We start from the raw sequence: 23,888 nt of genomic DNA, 5'->3' as shown, positions 1-23,888 counted from the left end.
AAGGAAAGAAATGGTTCACTGTACTTATTTCATTCATACTTATTTGTTATCACGATTACATACACATCAACATCTAAAAATTTTCGGTGCAGATCGTTGTATCAACTACAAACACCATATGAGATACCCAAAAGTCTACTTACAAACTTATATTAATCTCAAAGCTTGCTTAATACGCAACAATATTTATCAATATCCCTAAATTTCAATCCATGACTGCCACCTTTCAAATACCAAAAGTTTAAACCATCACTACTAATATCAACATCTAATGTACTCCATCCACACAAAGTTCAACATCAATCGAATTTTCTTTATAGAAATAACATCACTAATAATTGCAAATGAAAACTAGAAACAAAATGTAGTTTTAAATTTATTAGGAACATTTTTTTCATAACAACCACAACAATATAATATTTATTTATTCCCACAACAATATATATATATGTGTGTGTGTGTGTGTGTGTATTCACATTTTCAACTTCTACACTAAATGATAGTTGTTCGTTTTTTGAGCTTTTTGTGTGGTTATATCTTGTGCTTTTTCGATGTGTTTTGTCATTACAAGAATGCATTTGGTGTAATTTTGGTTAGAATTTGCAATAAGAGATCAAAGTTAAGCAAAACTTGTGGCATTATATATTTATTTGCAAAGTTTTATGTTTTTGTAGTTTTGAATGATCAATCATCAATTCGAATCACGTTAGAACAGAACTACATGATGTACAGCGAATTCGAGGATGATTTGGGCAACACATCTAGATTCTAGGGGTGAGCATCGAATTCGAATTCGGTAATTCGGTAGGTTGAAATCGGTAATTTTCGGTAAATGGTGTTGAGATATTTCGACCTAATTCGTATTCGAATTACCAAATTTCGAATTCGAATTCAATTCGGATTGAATTCGGTAAACACAAATTGACCGAATTGTCCGAATTCCTGAAGCAATCGCAGCCTGTTTTGCTTCGTCGCCTCCTGCCATACCAGTATGCAAAGGTTGCTACTGATGCAGCCACAATCACACCCGCAGTTGCGTACCAAGCGTGTAATGGTTTCTCGATGACGAGATTAGAACTGCCAGCAACAAGAGGAGGTGATGATGATGATGGTTTCTGGCTTGCTGTCAAAGCAAATCCCAGTCCCTGCCTCTCAAGCTCACCCAGGTCTTCAATTGCCGGTTTAAGCCTCGTGGCCTTGGCTATAGCTTCGTACTGCTCTTTGGTTCCACCCTCCAGAAAAGAACCAACAAGATGACCCTTATTAATCCAATAAGCCCCAAAAGTCTTTCCCGAGAAATCCCCAAAATGAATTACTTCCCCTGCGTTGTCTCCATAAAACTGCCAAGACAATGTGAAGACGCGGGAGTAGAAGAATGGCAGGTAGTCGAATTCACCCGTCTTTTCTGGCTCCATGATAGCAGCAACAGCATGCCTTGCTGACTTCCTCGAAGAATCTACATGCTCAAGTCTGCGTGTTTCAGCAAACATTTTTACTGGAAAAGCGGCAACATCCCCAACTGCATAGACTGAAGTGTTGCTCGATTGCATCTTCCCATTCACCTTAATCCCACCTTTCTCGAATTCCGAAATTAATTCGAATTCGGTATATCCGAATTCAAAAACTATAAAACCGTTTTCGAACCTAATTCGATTTTAACTAGTACTATATCCCCGATTTACCGACCGAATTACCGAATTACCAAATTCGATTTACCAAATTGAAATCGATTTCGGTCGATAAATCGGTATTTACCGTAATTGCTCACCCCTACTAGATTCGATCTCAACCAACTAAATTAATCCTTTGCGAGAAGTCACAAGTTCAATTGAATAAAGTGCAACTAAGAAAAGAAAAGAAGAAAAACCAAGACAAAGGACAAAGGTGGGATCCGGTCTGAACCCTTACCAATCAAATCGGATACGTGGCATAGATCCAAAGCAGAAAGCAATACAAAAAGAAGTTAATTTGATCCAACCCTAGATCAAGGCTAGGCAGGCCGGATCCAGATGTGGATCGATAGAGGAAGCAGAGTTCAAACCGAGCTCATCAGATCCATGCGGGATACGAAGTGATCAGTATTGGATCTAGGATCCAATCTATATTAGAAACAAAATTGAGAAAACAAACAAAGCAGATCTAGCCCTCTATTCATCGGATCCGACGTCAAATTTAGCTGTGGATCTTAAGGTGGTTCGAAAGTGACTAAGATTTTTCCTGTCAATTTTTGACTTCATGTGGCCCCGATAAATACTAACTTATAAGGGAAAATTGGAGATTTTTGGGACCTATTAGGATATTAAGCAACTTAGCTTCCCACCTCAAAAACAACAAGAAAATTTTTTGTACTCAACATGTCTTAGTTACTTAGTGGTGAAATACTCTTCATACTTTTGGTGATTGAAGACAAGTTTGGAAGAGGAATAGAGGAGCTTATTGTTCACTTGTGAAATAAGAGAATCTTTACTTTTTTTTTTCTCTCTCTCGAACTATTGTATCTTATTTCGTGAATTGTTGCCAGAAAATAATGAAGTTTCTCTTGATAATATCTATGTGTAGCTAAGTTATGTTATCCTAGGGTTGAGATAGATTTTCTTATACTTTAATTATGGATTACGTATGGTCGATTGTTGCTACATTGTGTACTTATTAGTTCATGTTTCATATTCGTGATTAATTGGTCATTAATTGCAAATGATTTAATCTATTGAATAAATCAAAAAGTTGAACTTCAATAGTGGATAGAAATACATGAGTCCTAAGGAATAAGCTCACAAAAGTAGACATACAATTAGGTGGATTTAACCAAGCAATTTCACATACCTTAATGAACTTGTGCTAGTTTATTCAACTACAAAAATTAGTATAAACTTGTTATAAGTATAGTTGATGCACGGGAAAAAGTAGGTATTGTATACATTAAGAAATTGCTTCATGGCAAGACATGTGAGCACTTGCAAATTAGTTTATATTTTCTTATAATTTCCTTTATTCTTGAATAAGTTAATTTATAATTTCCTTAATGCTAAATTATTTGCCTTAGTAGGTATAATAAATAATCGAGTTGAGAGTTTTACCTTTACTTTTATAGTTAGTGCATACTAGGGTTTAAGGTGTATAATGGTAGTGTGATTAATTAGTGAGTTGTGTGCACTAAATTTGGTGGATGAAAGTGGGTATTAAGTAAGAGGAAGTATGTGATTAAAAGTTCTAAGAGTAAGTTAGTGAATCATAAGTTAAAACAAAAGTACAAACGAGTTAAGGAAATAGGCTTGAACCGACTTGCGTTGTTTGTTATCGGTTGAGTACACCACTTGACCAATACTTTCTTACCCTAATCTTCTTTTTTTCCTATCATTTATCCTACCCTAATTTAACCTTAAGCCTAGCCGAAATTTTTGACCAAAAACAAGAGGAAAATTGGTGGCTTGCCAAGTGTTGGTCATCCATGCAACCTTTGACTAAGAAACTTTCTTCCTTCTTATCTTTCCTTTAGCTACAATTTTCCTTCATTTCTTCATCTTCTTGGCCGTTTAGAGAGGAAAAGAGAGAAGAAAAACCACCAAGTTCATCTTGATTCTTGCCTTGTTTAAGTTAGAATCATAAAACTAAACCGAACAAAGTTACTCCAAGGAAGCAAGGAAGCTTGTAGTGGAGAGGTTTTGGAGAGGAAAGCTTAGTTCTTCACCTTCTCAAGGGGTTTTGAAGGTACCAAGTTGGATAACTTCCTTGCTCTTTCTTATCTTGCAATTTATGGAGAAGATGACTTGAAATTAGAAGTTTTATGGTTGATAACCAAGATTGGTGAAATTTTAGCCTAGGGTTTCATTTTTCCAGCTTTGTTTCTGATTTTTCAGCTATGGTATGATGGTATCTAGTTTTGTTATGGACTTGTATGAAGATTTGTAGCTTTATTGTGACTTTTTATTTTTCAAACAAGAATTTTCAGCCTTTAGTTGCAAAATTCCAGCCTTGGTAGAAAATTTTCCAGCTTAGGTATATGTTGGTTATAGCTAGTTTTGTGGCTAAAATAAGGTTGTCTTGTGTTGAGAATGAAGCCTTGAAAATGGCTGGAAATTAAGGAAAATAAGGGGAAGTGTTGTTGAAAATTTTTCCTGCAGGAGATTTTGAACAGTCTTGGGAAATCTGTTATATCTTGGTGTCGAAAAATCCAAATTGAGTTTTGTTTGTTGCATTTGAAACTAGACTCATAGCTCTTTTAACCGTGTAAAAATTAGGGGTTAGTTCAACTCCTATAAATACCAGCAAATTTACAAAATTTCTTAAAAACCATGATTGTTCTGTTTTGCACATGAGATAGCAGTGATTTTGAATTGAAAATTTGACAAATCTATGAGTTGAATTTCATGAATATGTCTTCTAATGCATATTAGTACTTAGAGTCTATTTTCTAATGGTATAAGTCTTGTGATTTTTCAACCTACGGAACTCAAGTTATACTTTTTCAAAGAATGTCGCCAAAGCTGGAAAATTTTGTCAAATGAATTGAGTGGAACTTGAAAAACTTTGAGAAAACTTTTCTAGGTTTTAAACTTTAATTAGTGTGATTTTGGTTAGTTTTGTGGCCTTAAACAACTGTACTTCATAGCCCTAGAATGCACTTTGACATTCTTCGATTGGCTTTCAAGTTTGTTTTTAAGTTTCGTGTTTTGAGGGGTCAATTTTAGATAGGTGTATGGCTCATAATTAAGGATAAAGTGAGCACCTTATTAACCTAAGTTTTGAATGATTGGACCATGACATCTTGTCTTGGTTACTTTTAGGGTTTAACGGTGGGAACGAGCACGATCGGGTGTCGAACGTTTAGCTTTGGTCTACTTTAAAAGGTGAGTGTTCCTTGCATGTGTATGCTTTAAATGACTATGTGAAATGTTGTGAATGTTGCCGGAATGTTAAATGTTTTCCAATGATTGCTAAATAAATTTTCGATGGGCAAATGTGTACTTTATCGCACTCGACCCAAGCAAAAGTGAATTTTCAATGATTGAATGTTGCTTGTGCATGAATGTAAACCTTTTGGCTGAACTGGTCCCTTACCCTTCGTTGCCAGTCAACTCGAGCCAGAAGCGAATTTGGTCGGGCGGTTGGTGACCCTGGGACAATGTTTGGTATACTCGAGTACTACCACGAAATCTGGTGGAGAACTGACCAGTGAATTCAATGCAATGAAATCAATGAATGAATGACATGAACACTGAAGGAATTTTCACTTGCAAATGTTTTCTAATGTCAGAGGGATAAGGAAAATGGTTGGCGAATGAATGAATGAATGACTTGAATGAATGTCTCCAAGTGAACGCATGTATTCTTTCAACGAATGAATGATTGATTCCTAAATGACTACTTATTACTACGCCAAGTGTACGAATGTAAATATTCCTGTGTATGCCTGCTTGATTGTGATGACTCCAAGTACCACAATAAAGATTTGAAGCCTATAACATGCCATGATTCATAACTTATGCTCAAAGGAGCACTTAGACCTTTACACACATTCACGAAATCAGGACCGTAACACTACTTGGCCCAAACTCACTCCGCGCAGAGACCACGCGAAACAGCTCTGATACCACCTCAAGTCATAAAATTTCTCACAAAACTACACATTTAACAACTCTAACCCATTATTATACAACTAGTAGAAGTAAAGAGGGGTTTTCTTGGCAAGTTACCTTATAACCACAAGAAAGATGGTAGCTTAGCACTTTTCTCTCAAAAATCACTCCACCAAAGCCTTTAAATCTCCTTAGTAAACAAGTTTTATGGAGTAGTTTGCACAAACTTTGGTTGGAACTCAAAATTCAAGCACAAATTGAAGTTGGAGTTGAAGGTTTCTCTCCCTTCTCTCCCTCAAAATTTCGGCCAGCAAGACAAGAAAATGAAGGGAGTTTTGGTCAAAAATCTGATTTTAGAAAAGTTATTAAACCTTGGTCAAAGTCCAACTTCGAATAGTGTCATGACACTTAGCTTCTTCTAGAGTTTTCTCTCATTTCCTTGTCTTCCAACACTAATCTACCTAGCTAATTCCTAATTATCCCTTAACACCTTATACACTAATAACCCTTTATGCAAAACTTCCCCTAATTATAAAAAAATTATCGCACTTAACGTACTAGCGGGTCCCACGACCAATATACACTACTAATGTCACATAAACTAACTTATACTAGAAAAATAATTTCTAAGCTTTACTGCCTATAAACATAGTAGTCTTCGATTGTTTGTTTTTGTGGGGTTCTATCGCGTGTTATGCAGGGTTTTGTGTGATTTGACTCCGTAGTCCTGACGAGAACTGGGTAGGTGGTCTGCCAAACCCTTTGGTTCGCCTTAGGGGGAGGTGGGGCTGTCACATTGATTGCTTGTTTGGAAACCTCACTGAGCTTTTAGCCCATCCCATTAGTTTGTTTTCCTTATAGGGGTGGAGGATGGAGCAAGTAGCCGTGAACTAGTGTATATAATCTCTCGTACTTGTACTTTTGTAGATGAGATGTATTTGAAATCTTTAAAAATGTAATCCTATGTTTTATTCTTGGATTGTAAATTAAGTTTGAATGGTTGATTGGAAATGAAACTGTTATGTTAATTTCGAGGCTTGAATGACTATTTCAAGAACGTTAGTGAGTGAATTCTGACGAGAGTTGGGCAAACGGTCCGCCAAACTCTTGGGTACGTCTTAGTGGGAGGTGGGGTCGTCTCAAGACATGAATTAATAACTTTAACCAACCAAATTAAATCCTGATGTTGAGCAAGTAAGGAAGTTGAAAACCCTAGGATTCGATCTCCTAACTGTTCTATAAGTATTTCCATCGTTTAATTACTTGCAATTTGTAGTAGTACTCTAGATTTATGTGCTTGAATTATTGCATTCTCTAAATAATAGAGTAAGTTTAAGAGCTTTGGTAGTTGATAAGTTTTTCTGTGGGATCGAGATTAATTATCTCTACACTTGTATACGCCTACATGCTTAGCTCATTGTAGCAGCCTTTTAGCTCATATCTTGTATTTAGATAGTAGCAACCAACTAAGAAAGCGAACTTGGCCATTAGTTGATCATTCAAAAGATTGAGTACAGACTATGACTATCAAGAAAATATAAATTTGAAAGCTGAATGAGGCATGAAGGAGGCTTATTGCTTCTGGGTATTTATGGATGTTTTCAACAGAATGCCATTGCAAATGGGAATCCAAATCCCAATTTTTATTTTTTACTACTAAATTAAATCTAACTCTTACACATATTGCACCCGTTAATTTGGTAGTAATCTATTTTTAGAAATTTTAAATTAGCGTTTAGTGTATACAGATTTTCACTTGATATTTGGCAACTATCTACATCATAAAATTCATTAATATGATTTTTTAATTACTAAACTATAAAACAATATTGTTCAAATGTCGAAGTGAGAGATAGTGACATGGTTTACACCTTTAACTATTAGGAAAATAGAGTTGTTCATAAATGATTTATTTACAATGGACAGAGTTATTTAGGGGCCATTTGGTAACGTTTATGTTTTTCTATTTTTGTTCTTTGCTATAAATGAATCAAAACACTTATTCTGCTTTTAAAAGCAGAACATAAACGTGTTTGATTATGTTTGATTCATAACATTGTTTCTTGAAACAAAAGACTACAACTATGCTGATTAGACATTGTCATTGTTGTGTGAGAGAAAACGAGCGATGTCTTTGTGGACCATATTTTGGATCCATTTTACTCTTCAACATGTCAGCTTCTTCTTCACATTTCTTGCTATTCTTCCTCCATTACACAGTCATTCAATTGCAGCTGCATTTTTTCTCTTCAATTTCGTTCTTTTAGTGAGGCAATTAGGATACAAATGGAGAAATATGAAGAAAAGATGGCTTTACTCAACCGAAAATGAAGTATGTTTTTCAGTTTTGCCCTTGAAAATATATCCACGTGAGAGAGATGTGCTATTTTCAGTCAGAGAAATGAGCAAATACGAGCATTAGGACCAAAATGAATCATAATTTAAATATTAGGGATAATTCTGGTTGATTTTAAATGTTAGGGATTAAAAAAGTTTTTTTTTGGCAAATGTTAGGAACCAATTTGGCAAATTTCCCTTTTAAGAATTAGCAACCAACCAAAAGGTCCAGCGACTATATAATTTAAAAAAATTTCAATCCGATGCAGTTACTGATTTCCTGATTTTATTTTTGCTGGACTCTAGTTTCTTTAACGATAGCTTTCCTTCATGCCTTGAACGTTGACAGAAGGTGTTATCAAATAAATTTTAAGTGGAAGAGGTCAAGCAATAGTAGATTGAGATTGAGTTTGATTTGTTTTCATGCTCGAACTTTGCTTTCAAAAGTGTATTGACGGCTGCATTCTACATTTAAATTTTTTCTTTTAATCTTAGAACAAGTGAAAACAGAGTTGTAAAAACTTGTAAGGTCTCATCCCTTGATTTTGTATTAGTACAAAAGAGTTGAAAAGAATTACTTATTCTTAATGCATTGCTTATAAACCTCGTAATATTAGGCATGTAACGAGGTCATGTGTTCTCATCAGCTGTAATTATTGAGAAATGAAAATTTTTTATTATATATGAGTTACGAGAAGAGTATTTGCCATTAAGCTAGTTGATTGTATATGTCGTTTTGTTTCTAATATATATATTTTTTTGTCTAGTAGGACAGGAGTAGGATTTAAAAAGTAGAGAGGGAGAAAGGAGATTTAAATTCAAGATTTCTAGGTCTTAAAACCTCACCTTTGGCTACTAAATCAAAGCTTCTCATCATGCATGTCATAGTTGTGCTGCTCTTGTTTTATCTTCACAATGTTTTTCCAAAGATTTTTACATAGTACATTTTTCCTCAAACAATAAATCAAAAATTTTATTAACTCATCTAATAATCTTTAATCATCTAAAACATGCTTTTATTTGCGTTTCAATGATGAGTTTTTAAAAACTATTGTTGTTTTGCCAAAAAAAAAAAAGGAATAAAAACCTAAAAACAACCATAAAATTGGATTGAAATTCTTTTACAGTGGCATCATTTTTTTTTAATTTATTATAATTCTTAATGAATGTACTAAATTGCATCTGCTACACTCATTAAGCATGAAACAAATGAAATAGTCAACAGAAGGATCCAACGAATCGTTAAAAGATCCAATGAACTAAATGGACTCAGAATAAGACTCAAACTAAAGTACAAATAAAAAGAAACAAATTGGAAACTGCTATTGACTAAAAGAGAGAAAATAATATGAAGAATGAGTGGTTGTTGCTATTGACAAGTGTGTATTATCTTTCTGATCATGTTCTCAGTCTTTATACGAACAAATCAGTGAATTTGCCTCCAATTTTGAGATGAAAATTTTATCTCCTTATAAACTCCTTAACGATTCATCATTTTTTTCCCTTATGACAATAATTATCTTTTGGGCCTTTCGTTATAGGCCTAACAGTATGTACAGATAGGTCCTACTTGAACCATTTGGTTGAACCATCAACACTTTTATTTCGGAGTCGGGTTGAACTTCAAACATAGAGGAATCAAAAAGCCATTACAAATGGAAATGAATTGGTTTGTCTGGTTGAACCAGTGAATCATCGAATTGAAATGGTTCTTACTAAACTACCACCAGCCTTGCTACTTTTAAAAAGTTGAAGAGAGAGAGAGACAGAGAGAGAGACTAGAAATCTCTTGCAAAAGAAGAAGCACGGCACCTAGGAATACAAGACAATCAGGACTTGAGGTAAATATTTTTTCTATTAAATCATCATACTTATTTTAGGGTTTTAAAACTATCCCGCATTTGAGCTATTAATTTTGTTTCAAGAATCGTTTCAAGTATACATCTGTTGATCATTTCATATCCTATATTAACACAAATTATTGTGCTTCACAGAATTAGAAGAAACTTGAAAGCTTATCACGCCTGTTAACATTGCAGCATTCATAATCAATGAGCAATGTAAGTTCCTCCACACTAGCTAATTAAAATCAGTGCTAAAGAAAAAAGAAAAACACAAAGCTAAAACCTAAGACTCTGTTTGGATGGGAGTGTTTTTCAAAAACTAGTTTTTCAAATACAATACAATTTTTTAAAAAATACTCTAAAAGGTAATCTAAAAATTAGTTTAAATTTTTTAAAAATTTTTACAAATATTCCATGCGTACATTATTAAATATCGTGTTTTATTATAGTTAGTTCGTTTTCTGTTTTTTCTTTTCCATTTCGCCTCATGTGTGGTACAATTTAATTGTCGTCTTTGTTTTTGGATTAGTTGTGATTGTCAAAATTGATTTATTCAATCTAAATCACATTATGGCTCAAATTTTAAGTTATTTTCATTAAGGATGAACCAAAATATTCTGATTCTAACACACTAATGAACTTAAGTATTAATTCCCAATCCGGCTACTCTAATTAAAGCAACTCTTCCAAAAGCGAGATGGAATTTGCTCAGTGGATGATTCGTCTTGGAAAAGGGTCCTTCAAGCAATGTACTTTCTCTTACGTGGTTGAAATTTGGCTGGAGGAATGGATAGATTGGGCTTCCTCACGAGATATCTTGATTGGGAAATGACGTTCTGAGTAGCGGTGTTAACGTTGCATTTGTGACATTGGCTCAAATGCTTAATAGCTGAGTCCTCTCAAGTAAGACCATATCCTTTGATAGACACATGAAATGTGTATACAATAAAAGGAGGCGATCCATCATTCAAGATGCAATCAGAGAGCTGATGTTCATCTTCGACGGCCAATATTGCTTGGATGGGATTTTCCCAAATTGAAATGGTATAAACTTAATGCTGATAGGTCCACACTAGAAAACCCAGCGCTTTTGGGTTTTGGTACAAGTTTAGTGGTGGAACTATGGACTCTTTGGAAGGAACTTCAATTAGCTTGCAATTTGGGGATTAAGCATTTGGAGGTTGAATCAGACTTTAAAGTAAGGGTGCATTTAGTCTATCATGCCATTCTAATCTCGCAAGGAAGGTTTGAGATAAGTCAAGCCGAAATTAAGAATGCAAAATCCAATTCTTGTACTGATATTTTGATTAAGATTAGTCTTAATTTTTGCTGGGATTTAATAATTAGAAGATAATTTGAAAATTTCTTGTAATTTTCAGATCTGTTCAAAAATTTTTCAGATCTATTGTCCTGTTATATTGTAGATCTATTCTAGTACACGTTTAACTTGCCATTACTGCATCGATATAAATCAAATCGTACGAGATGATTTCTTGTAATTATCATCCGATGTGGCAGCTGCAACTCACAATTAACAATTAGCCTTCAGTTTCGACTGAAGCCTCCCACCAAAAAAAAAAAAGAAGATTTGATCAATATTGCAAAGTGTATGATTAATTAAGCTTAAATCAAATGAAAAGTCAATGTTTTGTATGGAAGCAAGTTCATTGAATCGCTGGGGGAAGGGGGAGAAGAGGGATGGGTTAGGTTGGGTCATACGAACCAAAAAAATGTAAGTGAGAAAGATCAGGTTCAAAGCTTTCTACTTACACTAAGGGTCTGTTTGTTTGGGTGGAAAACATTTTCCAGAAAACATTTTCCACGTTTTCCAATGTTTGGTAACCAAATAATTGGGGAAAATAATTTCAGACAGAAAATAAATTACATCCATCGATGGAAAATAACTTCCTTAGCCTTCCTTGTGAAGTTATTTTCCGCAGCCTTCCTTTCAGCCTCGCAATGATTTTCGACATCGCAAGGCTTACTTGACAATACCTTTCATTCCCGGCATCTCACCAGGTAAACTACTCCGACATCTCTCTCTCTCTCTCTCATTTTTTTCCCTTTCATTCCCGAAGAACCCCCATTCCCGTTTCCTCTGGCGTCGGTCCTCAGTGGCGATCACCTCCTCCGGCGACACTATCTCGTCTTCATTACAGGTTTTTTTAACTCTCAATTTCTCGTCTTCACGCACAAGCACCTTCACTGCGTCTGTATGTACAGTTGCACACAAATTTCGTTTGTTTCCTTTCGAAGTTGGATTTGAATGAATTTTTGTGGGTTGCTTTTGTTTTAGTTTGTTCTTACCTGATTAGGGTTACATTTGGTTTGATTGATGCTAATGAATCAATTTGGCTGCTGAATTTTGGGGGTTTTATGATTCTAGGAATCTGATTATTAATTTCACTGGCTTTTCTCTATTACGATTTCACTTGGCATTGTGATGCAATGAAAACTAGTATAGAAAAGAAGAATAGGCTTTTGTGGTGGTAATGATAAGACATTTTTCATTCAGCAACAAGCTGCAAAGGCAGCAGATTTTGTGCACATGATTTGGTTTTCTATTTAGCATCAAATAAAGCTCCTTTGAAGGCTTCCGTTGGTTGTTTTGCTTTCACTTCTTGAATGTAGTATCTGAATCTCATGTCAATGCTTTATCAGGTATTTCACATTCTGGTGCATTATTTCCTTTTCCACAAGGAAAGAAAAAACAATCCGAAGTATTGAATATCTGTACTTATTTCTGTGTTTTGGCAGAACAAGCTCAACCTGCAAACAGAAAAGTTGTTTGCTGATTTATTTCTCAGGAAATCTTCAACTCCTTTTGCAAGTTGTGATAACAAAGCTAATTGAGATCATGATATTGTTCAACTTATGCTGTGAACCATCATGAACTTAACTCATAGGAGGTACTCATAGACCTAGCTGGTAAGATAATGACGGACCAAGTGAGTACATGTAACATATTGGGCTATAGATAGTGAACCGCATCTCAATATTGCTGAATAGGTAAGACAGAGACATTTTTATATGAAACTTCTTTAAATCGAGAGAAAGTAAAGGAATTCATTTAAATCCAAAGATATTCCATCTGCACAAAATTCCAGCAGAGAGGCATATATACCATACCTGTTCTTTCACTTCATCAGATATGTCAAGGTTTTCAAAAGATATTCCACTTAGAGCTTTTTCCAATTGTGCTATAACTTCTTGAAACCTTTTCATGATTTCATCCCTCTCTAACACCTGCAGGGCACTTATGTTTTACTCTTTCATTCTTCAGGCCTGTTTCCTCTTTTATACTCTTATTTTTCTTGGGCCCGTCCACATTTAAGGAGAACATTAACTGCTATTGGTATAACCTGCATCACTCTGCAATTGAGACCCCTGCATCACTCTGGCTTTTTCTGGTACACTACTAATAGTCTACTGCTACGTGAATTTTCATAGATGGATCCCGGTAGTGATGACGATGAGGATGCTATTGTAATTGGTGCTGCCACTTCAGTCCTAGCAGCAGGATATGCAGCTCTTGAAGTCTATAAAACTCCAGTTGTTATACCTAAACCACCTCATGTTAATAGGGAGCGAGCTAGAGAGGATTACATGGATAGCATATTATATGGAAGTAGTTCGTATTGTATAGACCAAATTAGAATGGATCAAACTACATTTTTTCAATTACTAAATACTCTCACCATTAGAGGATTATTACAACCTACCATTCATATGTCAGTAAGAGAGCAATTGTTAATGTTTCTGCAAATAGTTGGCTATAATTTGAGGTTTCGAGTGGTTGGGGGGTACTTGTATAGGTCAACTGAAACCATACACCGCTATTTTTCCATTGTACTTGATGCCATATTGAAACTATATCCAGATTTAATACAATTGCCAAATGGTGCGACTCCACGAGAGATCCGTAATAGTCGAAGATACTACCCCTGGTTTGCTGTAAGTCCAGTTCTTTGTATAAAAATTAATTAACTCAAATAATAGAAATTATTTTATATCTAATTGATATCACAAAATAGGATTGTGTAGGGGCTATAGATGGAACACATGTTGTTGCAAGTGTACCCCTTGGAATTCAAGGAAGATTTCGAGGTCGAAAGGGTTACCCAACTCAAAATGTGTTAGCTGCTATTTCTTTCGACCTCAAGTTTTCATACGTGCTTGCTGGTTGGGAAGGATCGGCACACGATTCTCGTGTTCTTGAAGATGCTCTTACAAGACCAAGGGGTCTACAAGTACCACAAGGTACTTGTCTTAATTTATGTGAGTCATATAATTATGTAAAACATCGTTAGATTAGGCAAAAGTAACTTTTTTTTTCAATTTTACACAAGTACTATCTTGTAGATGCTGGATATGGCATTCGCAATGGTTTCATTCCTCCTTATTCTGGAGTTCGATATCACCTAAAGGAGTATGATGACAATCCCCCTCAAAATGAAAAAGAGCTTTTCAATCTTCGTCACTCCTCATTGCGAACAACCATCGAATGAGGCTTTGGTGTTTTAAAGAAACGATTTAAGGTGGTGGATAATGATCCCTTTTGGGATTTTAAAACCCAAGTAGATGTGATTCTGGCATATTGTATCATACATAATCACATTATGGGTATAGCTCCAAATGACATGTTCATGGAAGAGGTCATTCAAGAGGAACAATCTGAAACTCCAAATGTTCTGACTGAACAAGCATCTTACACACAACCTTATCAAACACAAAGTGAGAGACGAGCAGAAAATAGAGAATGGGCAAGGAAAAGAGACGCAATTGCACATGCTATGTATGTAGATTACATGCAAAGAAGACAAAGTAGATAATCTAGATGGTGGTTGTAGTTTCTTTTTTAGTTTTGTTTTGGATGAATGGCTTGAAGCTCTTAGAAACTCTTACAGTGTTGACAAGAAGCTCTTAGAAACACAGGATCATCAAACCGCAGCAGACATAACAGTTTCAATTCAGTTTGAGATTGGTGATTTTTGGCATATATGTTTTTCTAAGTTTTTGAGTAGTAAGGGTCATTTAGGTCTGCAAAGATTAGAACATGCATTTTGGCCAGCAATGTTGTCACTGTCAAATGGTGGTACAATTGTTTAACTACTCTTGAACATGAAGTGAATTGAGCTTTGCTAGATTCCAATATTTATCTACTAGGATAGTATACTCTGACTACTCTATGGATTGAATTTATCTACTGCAGTTGCTTTAAACATGGATAGATAGACAGGGGGATTTGCTATTGCAAGATAGGAGGTTTAACACTACCACCTTGATTGTCCATTGAGAACTAACTTATGCTTTCCAGGGTCATGATTTTCATTCTTGTTGCAATTGTTAATGTTTCTGCAAATAGTTGGCTATAATTGTTATAAGTTTGTTTTATTGGTGATGACTATTGAAATTGATTAATTTTTTGAAGATGGGCAAGAAGGGAGAGAAACAGTTTAGGTGGTCAAGACCTATGGAGCGTTTGATGATTGAGATTCTTGCCGATGAGGTGAAACTTGGGAATAGGCCTAACAATAGCTTTAAATCAAGTTCATTTACACGTGTGGTAGATGCCATGAAAGATAAGTTTGGGGTTACGTGCTCGGTAGACCATGTGGAAAATCATCTAAGAACAGTGCGATCATCTTGGTCCACCATAGTAAAAATTCGTGAAAAAAGTGGATTTGGCTGGGATGATACTTTGAAGATGATAACGGCCAGTCCTAGTGTGTATCATGCCTATATCCAGGTAATTTAATGAAGTTAGGAATGTCAAATGAGGACTTCTTGTTCTTTTGAATTTTTGCACTAAACCTGGATTTGTTATATTGTTGATTGAAATTTCTGGTTTATGATTACGCAGAAAAATCCAGGTCATGACAAGTATATTCATAATAAAATCGAGTTGTATGATGAAATGGCTGTTGTGGTTGGGAAAGATCTGGCCACCAGGTCTTTTGCAAAATCATTTGTTGATGTGAATTTGGAAACTCCATTTGTTCCTAAGACAAGTGTGGAGACAAGTGAAGAGACAAGTGTAGAACAAAAGGATGTGACTAGTGCAAGATCCTCAGAAGTGAGAGCAACATCATCGGGAACCAAACAACATCGTAAAAGAAATCGCAGCAATAAAGACATTGAAAAGATGTTTCAACAACTTGGAGAAGTGGCAGCTGCTTTGAACAAAATTAGTGCAAACAACCTTGATATCAACCAACTACATGAAGAGATTATGAAGATAGAAGGCTATAGCGAAGAATTTCCAGACTTGGTATTCGAGCATTTGGTGCAAAATGAGAAGATAGGAAAAGCATTTATGGCGAAGAGTCAAAGACTACGTTTGATTTCTCTCGAGAGGTTCAAGAAAGATTGGGGCGTCGAATAAAGTACTTTGAAGTTGCAAATTCTGCTTCGATGGCATGAGAGGAGTTTTTTCTGTACTTGATAATGATGGAGAAGTTACTGAATCCTACTTGTTTCCTTTTGGATTTCTGTAGGCTGAGTACATCCGTCACTTGCTTAAACCAGTTACGTAGATTGATATTACTTTTTCAATAGTACGTGAGGCTGGAGTTTGAATATTTTGATTCATTATTTTGGTTTCTAAAAGTGTGGACGTTGAAGATTCATTACAATCAGTTTTCTGGTATGGTTTTTGACATCTTGCTGCTGTTCATCTCCATTGCCTTTTATTGCTTCGAATTTTCTAAAATCTGGCAATTTTATGTCTTAGATTATTGAATTAGCTGGATGTTTACAGCATACGATGGTACATGGGTTTAGTATGCAATCTGAAGTGCATGTAACTGAATTTTGTTTTCTTTAGGAAGGACAATTTTTGCTTATGGCCTTTAATAGATATGGTGTGGCATTATGAGGTCCAATCTAAGATCTGCAATAGTTGCATGCATTGTTGTTTTGGGAGGGGGTTGCATCTTAACAGGCTCTGGCACAGGTTTAACAGATATTTGCAACATATCAACAAATATATCAGAAAATATTTTCATTGACAAACCAAACACCGGAAAATTATGAAAAAAGGAATTTGGAAAATATTTTCACTTAATAACCAAACACTGGAAAATTATGGGGAAGGAAGTGATTTTCCAGGAAAATGACTTCGATGGAAAATATTTTCCTAGGGAAAATATTTTCAGTCCAACCAAACGGACCCTAAAAGTAAATAAAAAAAAAAAAAAAGAGGTACGTTTAGTCATTCACAAGATATTCAAAACTAGTTTCTCTTTAAGAAAAATGTAGATAACACTCTCTAATTAACAATAAAATAAAAGAATCACTGCATAGTGAAGTGTTAATTCTAGCAGTATTTAGTGTAAATTCCAGCAGTAATTAGTGTAAATTTTCAGAGTAAAAATTTAGGCATTCGTCAAAATACAAGTAACTTTTCAAAGGAAAAAAATGGGGGAAAACTATGACTAGGGGTGGCAATTCCTGACACGATCCGAAAACACGACACGAACCTAACACGAAATTAATGGGTTTGGGTTGAGGTTTTGGAAGTTCGGGTCAGAATCGGGTCGAACCCGATGAACCCGAAAAGAAAACAGGTCAATTTCGGGTCAACCCGTGGTGACCTGATATGACCCGATGTGACCCGTTTACGAATTAAAACTAATTTAATAAACATAAAAATTATTTTATCTAACTAAACTAAATCATTCTTTTTTTCCAAAGGCATTAATTACTTAATCCTAAATGAATTTATTTAACTTGTGTGAAGTTAAAATTTTATATTTGGACAAATAATATATTATGTTATTTTTTACTTTTATGTTGTTTTATTTTATTTTATATTTGGTTTGGGATAAAACACTTTTATGGTGTTTAATTTATTTTAGATTTGGTTTGAAATTATTTATTTAAATTTTTATTACTTGATGATGTAATTAATTTTGTGAAAAATTGATTTTATTAGAAATTACAGTGATAAATTAATAAATTAAAATTAAGTTTCGGGTCATTTCGGGTCGACCCGCCAACCCGAAATTTTCGGGTTCGTGTCAGGTACCCTGACCCGTTTCGGGTTGGCGGGTCGGGTTCGGGTCAGCAGGTTCTTTGTTATACTTAAGCCTCAACCCGACCCGCCAACCCGAACCCGACCCGTTTGCCACCCCTAACTATGACGAACCTGTGAAATCAAAGGCTTAGAGCCTTTAAAATTTCTTATCGTAATTAAACAATTTCAATTAAATGTAGAATATTAAAATGACATTAGCATTTGGGAGCTGTTGGGTGATATCAAATTACCAATGCATAAAGCCTTTTTTCAATTCCACGGTCCATCACCAGCATGGCTTCTTTGGCTCTAATTCCCAATCGTTAGAACTTGGCAGCTACTGGGTGATACTAAGTTATTAATTAATGCATAAAGCCTTTTTCAATAATATACATTTTGTTTCTTAAAAGTTCAGGGAGACTGTTGCATTATGAGTACAGTAATTAACTGTAAAAAAAAAAAAAAAAAAAAAAAGATGCCACATAACATACATCATATGGATTTTGGTAGACAGGCCTTTAACAGATCTAAGAGAAGGGGAACCTAACTTATCCATCCTGACTTCCCATGTAGCAAGCTGCAGAAGGGCGGATGACTGGTCATAGACTTTAACAGGGTCATGTGGGTGCAACAGACCTACATTAGCTGGAATTGGATTCATTTCTATTGCCCCCTACCGTCATATGCAACTTCTCCTACTCGTCAATTACTGTTCTTGACTTTTCGTTCAATTGTTCTAATAGCTCTTTTGCAAATGCTCAAAGCTGAAGATATTACGTGCAGGTTTCAATTCGATCACAGGATCTCTTCCTGATGATATACATCAGGTGTCAACTCTGCAAGAGTTATTCCTACAATATCACTGAGGCCTCATTAATCCTCTCGAAAAACTTCTACCACAAATCCTTGCCATGTGATGGAAACTTGGTCGGTTCTCATGGTCCCAAAAAACTGAAGAAACTTTTGATTTTCAGGGAGATAATAATAAATGTAGATCGAAGACTATTAAGACTGAAGACAATGTCATAGAATTATTACTTTCAGGACAAGATTACCATACATCTCCAAACTCTCAATTTCCTCCCTATACTAGTTTTTGTATCAAATCCATAAACTCTATTCGCTAGGCAGAGTTTATTTTTACACAGAATACATACTCTGCATCATATCATCTGCTGCTGATAGTACCTGCAAAAATCAAAAACATCATCCAAGTTCAACATATCTGGTTCACCTATTAATTTAACAAGAAAAGAAATGGACAAGAAGTTCACATGGCCTACATTGAGGATCAACATGTAGATATCAACCTGGAAATAATGAGCATTGTTGGCCTACATTGAGGATCAACATGTAGACATTCTCTTGCTAGTTTGAGAATGGATATCAGATTCTTTTCAATTTCTTGATTGGGATACAGAAGTCTTTGGTCTAACAAGTCTTTTAGCTCTATCTCTTCAAGCTTTGAAGACAATAGATTAGCAATCAAGTCACCAGGATGCTTTCCTTTGATTACTTCCATTGCCAGGACCCCAAAGCTATAAACATCACACTTCTCGTTAACTTTCATTGTGTAGGCAAATTCTGCAAGAGAAAGTTGGAAAATGTTTTTTCATGTTACGTGATCATACTTGAATTTACTAGTTAACAAATTAATGACAGGAAAAGGGGAAAAAAAAACTTTTTTACCCGGTGCAACATATCCATATGTGCCTGCAAGAGAACTCCAGTTAGATGAGTCTCTTCTGAGAAACTTGGAAGTGCCAAAATCTGAAACATGAGCCTCACATTCTGGATCAAGCAAAATGTTGTTGCTTGATATGTCTCGGTGTACAATTGGTGGTGAACAATCATGATGCATGTAAGATAAAGCATGAGCGACGCCTTTGACGATATTCAACCTCTTTTGCCAGTCTAGTTCCTTAGCTTCTTCTTCTATGCTCAAGATTTTGGCCAAGCTTCCCCTTTCGAGGTACTCATAAACCAAAATTGAATGCTGAGCATTTGAGCAGAAGCCAAAGAGTTTCACAATGTTCCGATGCTTGATTTCTGTCAAGGCCCTGATCTCATTCAAGAAACTTTTATCCTTTGCCACATTAGGTACGTTGTGAAGTCTCTTTACAGCTACTACCTCGCCTGATGGAAGCTGTGCTTTGTAAACACTTCCACAACCTCCTTTCCCAATGCAAAATGTTTCACTGAACTCTTCTGTAGACCTCACGATTTCTTTATACAATGCTTTGCCATCATAAGCACATATGGCAAATAAACCGCCCTTATTCACCTCCGTATCTCCCGCTCTCGAATTTTGTTTTCTCCGATCACGCAATCTGAGAACACCGAACAATGCACCAAGAAGTATGCACGATCCCAGAAGAGGTAATACAATTATGAGAACAAGTTCCTTGCTTTTATCGTTGACATGCTTTTTAATCAACCGGGAACTTTCACAGGCTCGTAACGCTGTAATATTGCCACACAAACCTTTATTTCCCTTTACTTCTTCGAAGGTTAGATTCACAAAAGCTCTACCACTCGGAATTGGGCCCTCCAAATTATTAAAAGAAAGATTAATGTGCAATAAACCAGGCAATTCTGCCAAAGCCTTTGGGATCAAACCAGAGAGGTTATTTTGGGAGAGATCCAATGTCCCCAAACTCTGCAAATTTTGAAACTCAGATGGTATCTCTCCTGTGAAGAAATTTTGACTCAAATCCAGTTCAGAAAGTTGGGTTAACTCCCAATCTGCAATGGAATCTTTTGACTTAAAACATTATTGCTCAAGTTCATGTGAAACAAGTGCTTCATATCACCCAAATTTTCGGGTAGAGTTCCACTCAAGGAGTTTTTGGACAGGTCTAGAAATTCCATTAACACACCCAATTCCTGAGGTATACCACCAGTAAGCTGGTTGTCATGTAAATCTAGTTTAAGCATGGAAGCTAACTTCCCAACTTCCCTTGGTATCTCCCCTGATAAATAATTCGAAGAAAGATCAAGTTTGTGTAGTTGAGTCAAATTTCCAATTTCTGGAGGTATACCACCAGTGATGTTGTTCTTTGCAACTATAAGGGTTTCCAGCATTTTGCATTTACCCCAGTTGCTGGAGAGTTTCCCATAGAATTTGTTATTGCTAAGATCAATGAAATCCAGGACTGGATAGATTCCAAACATTTCTGATAAGTTTCCTTCGAAACGGTTACCGTTGAAATGGGCCCTAACTAAGCTTGAGCAGTTTTGCAAGCTTTTAGGGATTGGACCGGTAAGCATGTTCTCGCGTACAGAAATTTTTTGGAGAATTCCACTTTGACATAATAGTTCTGGCAATGGACCGGAGAACTGATTTCTATACAATTCCAAAAAAACCAACTTACTCAGGTTTCCAAGCTCTTGTGGAATGGTACCAGAAAATTGATTGTTTGGGAGAAACAGTTTTTCCAAGTTATTCAAGTTACCAATTGAAACAGGAATTGAACCAGAAAATTGATTGTCTGAGAGGTCCAGTTCAATCAAATTAGTCAAATTACCTAGTGACTTTGGGATTGCACCAGTGAGATTAGTTTGATTCAAGTAAAGAAACTGAAGTGAGCTCAAATTCCCTATCACTGGAGGAATGGAACCAGATAGGTGATTTTGGTCCAGGCTTAGATTCACCAGCCTATTGAGATTACCAAAAGTGACCGGAATTGAACCAGAAAATTGATTGTTTTGGAGATACAGTACTTCTAAGGCACTCAAGTTACCAATTGAAGCAGGAATGAAACCATTAAGTTGATTGTCAGATAATTCCATGTCGGTAAGGAATTTCAGATCACCAATTTCTTTGGAAATTGAACCTGAAAGTTGATTTTCATAGATATATAGTATAATCAAATTGGTTAAATTGCCTAGTGACTCTGGAAGTGCACCTGTAAGATTATTTTGACACAAGTAAAGAAACTGAAGTGAGATCAGATTCCCCATGGCCACAGGAATGGGACCTGAAAGTTGATTACTTCCAAAATCTAAATGAGTCAAGTTTGTCAAGTTGCAAATTTCAGGCGGGATTTCTTGTGACAATTCATTAGCATAGAAATTAAGATAACTGAGCTTCGACAAGTTACCTATTTGTTTAGGTATACTGCCAAAGATCTGATTCTGGCTGAGATCAAGATATTCAAGATTTGGGAGGGATGAGAATGGGAAATCATAGAGGCTACCTTGAATGCTCCAATCTGAAAGGTTCAATCTGTTGACTCTTCCGTCAATGCAGGAAATACCAGCCCAAGTGCAAGGAAGGACAGACGACTTTTTGGCGTTGATGGATTGAAGGTTCCATGAGGTTAGGAAGCTGTTGTTCTGGTTCTGAAAACTGGCTTTCCATTTCAAAAGAGCAGCAGCCTCTTCAGCAGAAGCTGAAGCTCCGCATTTGGGGTGAAAAGATGGGAAAAGTAGGACTACCAGAACGAATATGGAGATTATTTTGAAGGAACCCATGATTGCTTTCAAGTTCAACTCAACATTGTTACTCTGCGCCACAAATAAAGCTAGCATTTATCCTATTTGTACATGGAAGACTTCAGAGGTCTTCTTGCTCTGCCCCACTTTCTTTGTTTTCATTTAATTTTGAGATTGAAACACGTATGATGTCTATTCCAATGGGCCAAGAAATTTAAAGCAATGAAAGCTTCCATGAGATTGACCATTTTTATCTTCTACCGCTAATTTTTCCTACTGAATCTACAGAAAAAGATAACTCTAGTGCCTCTTGGAGAAGGAACACTTGTCACCTGCTTCCTTAATGACGATGAACCTATTGGCTGAGCAAATTATGTTATAGTTCTATATTTCCTTGACATGGATTACGCAAAGTTACTTGACAGTATATTTTCATGAAATGCAATGGAAGTCAGAAATTGCAGAAAGCTAATTGCTGATGTAACGAATGCATTGCAAAATTTTTCGACTTAGAAAGTTAGTTGGGTGCCCTTGAGATGGTAAAGCATGCTAGTTCAATTGATGATTCTATCACCTGGGGGGATTCTCCTCCACATTTTGTACCGTCCACTCTTTATGTGGACTCCTCAATTTATTAATATTACAGGCTTTTATCTATCAAAAAACATATATTTGATTTTATTATATAAATCCAATGACGCAGAACTAAAAACTATCTTGGGACAGAGCAGTCATGCTTGTTTTCAATCAAATTTGAGGCTGGCAAACGTACAAAGGACTTTTACGTATCCCAGTCTTTAAGGTATAAAGATGCATTGCACTGACTCCTTCCTATCATGATTCACGATGCACCAATGTGGGGAATGGGGTGGCAGGTAGGGCCACCAACTGCTGAAATTTTAAAACTCTTAGTTTTTGGAATTGAAATTAGGGGATAAAAGAGTCTAATCAAACAAGCATCTTAATGTTCAAAATTTTTTATTATTTTTAATAAATTTGAAATTGTGCTCAATATTGGCTTGTTTATTTACAGAGCTGAAATTAAATGAATATTTATCAAATCAAACTCAAGTCGAACTTTAGCAAATTGAGCTTTTTTACATGTAAATTATATTTTTATTCTAATAGAATCAAGTTCGAGTTGAGTTTTATAATTTATCGAATACAAAATAATTTTTAAGTCTAATTTGAGTAATTGAAAAATCAAACTCGAACGAGCTCTAATCAAATCGAACTCGATTCGAGTATAAAAAAATTTGATTTGTTTTTGAGCCCCTATTAGCAAATTATTTTTTTTCAAGTGGATCCTTAGCAAAATTAGTTTTTGTCACCTGACAATATGTTTAAAATCAAAATTTCAAAATTGGCCCTTCATAGTTTTGTACATGTCCAAGTTTCCTCCTCCTGCGATTCCCAGCTCCCCCCTACCCCATCATATTCATTGCAAAGACTTCCCCTTCTTCAATTGTCTCCATTTCCCTTCTTGTCCTCCATCAATATCTTTCAGACGTTCCGTGATTGACTTTGGTTATCATTACTTTGATCAACAGACAAATGCTTTTGCAAGTCTTCGAAAATGAAGGTAAACGTAGGACCAAAAGGAGTAGGACCAAAAAGAATATGAAGACTGCTTTTGCAAGTCTTCGAAAATGAATGTAAACGTAGGACCAAAAGGAA

At 35.7% G+C, this 23,888-nt stretch overlaps 3 protein-coding genes across 4 annotated transcripts; 1 reads left to right on the top strand and 2 right to left on the bottom strand.

The window, feature by feature from the left end:
• Positions 1-869: 869 nt before the first annotated feature.
• Positions 870-1,550, bottom strand: LOC113766216 (monodehydroascorbate reductase 4, peroxisomal-like). The gene has a single exon (XM_027310427.1). The coding sequence runs from the start codon at positions 1,548-1,550 to the stop codon at positions 870-872; it is 681 nt and encodes a 226-aa protein (XP_027166228.1).
• A 13,588-nt stretch (positions 1,551-15,138) lies between these two features.
• Positions 15,139-16,142, top strand: LOC113766215. The gene is made up of 2 exons (XM_027310426.1): positions 15,139-15,506; positions 15,621-16,142. The coding sequence occupies exons 1-2, from the start codon at positions 15,189-15,191 to the stop codon at positions 16,140-16,142; spliced, it is 840 nt and encodes a 279-aa protein (XP_027166227.1). The 5' UTR covers positions 15,139-15,188.
• A 2,611-nt stretch (positions 16,143-18,753) lies between these two features.
• LOC113764745 (MDIS1-interacting receptor like kinase 2-like) lies at positions 18,754-22,275 on the bottom strand. 2 transcript variants are annotated; one of them, XM_027308724.1, is made up of 4 exons: positions 21,974-22,275; positions 19,464-20,237; positions 19,058-19,358; positions 18,754-18,962 (listed from the first exon to the last, which is right to left on the bottom strand). In XM_027308724.1, exons 1-3 carry the CDS (start codon positions 22,248-22,250, stop codon positions 19,066-19,068), a joined length of 1,344 nt encoding a protein of 447 aa, XP_027164525.1. In that variant the 5' UTR covers positions 22,251-22,275; the 3' UTR covers positions 18,754-18,962; positions 19,058-19,065. The 2 variants fall into 2 exon arrangements, with proteins under 2 accessions (XP_027164525.1, XP_027164524.1); XM_027308723.1 differs by having other exon boundaries at positions 19,085-19,358.
• Between the last annotated feature and the right edge of the window lie 1,613 nt (positions 22,276-23,888).

The sequence above is a fragment of the Coffea eugenioides genome, chromosome 3 (genome assembly GCF_003713205.1).
Source record: "Coffea eugenioides isolate CCC68of chromosome 3, Ceug_1.0, whole genome shotgun sequence".
NCBI classification, from domain to species: domain Eukaryota; kingdom Viridiplantae; phylum Streptophyta; class Magnoliopsida; order Gentianales; family Rubiaceae; genus Coffea; species Coffea eugenioides.
Note: the sequence above shows the minus strand (reverse complement) of the source record. Positions and strands in the feature narration are given on the sequence as shown.

Excerpts from the sequence above, each read along its gene's own strand:
- LOC113764745 (XM_027308723.1), bottom strand. The coding sequence starts at position 22,250 with ATGGGTTCCTTCAAAATAATCTCCATATTCGTTCTGGTAGTCCTACTT. Across the intron at positions 19,359-19,463 it reads ATATGGATATGTTGCACCGG|AATTTGCCTACACAATGAAA; the intron begins GTAAAAAAGTTT and ends TTTCTCTTGCAG. Across the intron at positions 18,963-19,084 it reads ACAATGCTCATTATTTCCAG|GTACTATCAGCAGCAGATGA; the intron begins GTTGATATCTAC and ends TGATTTTTGCAG.
- LOC113766216 (XM_027310427.1), bottom strand. The coding sequence starts at position 1,550 with ATGCAATCGAGCAACACTTCAGTCTATGCAGTTGGGGATGTTGCCGCT.
- LOC113766215 (XM_027310426.1), top strand. The coding sequence starts at position 15,189 with ATGGGCAAGAAGGGAGAGAAACAGTTTAGGTGGTCAAGACCTATGGAG. Across the intron at positions 15,507-15,620 it reads TGTATCATGCCTATATCCAG|AAAAATCCAGGTCATGACAA; the intron begins GTAATTTAATGA and ends ATGATTACGCAG.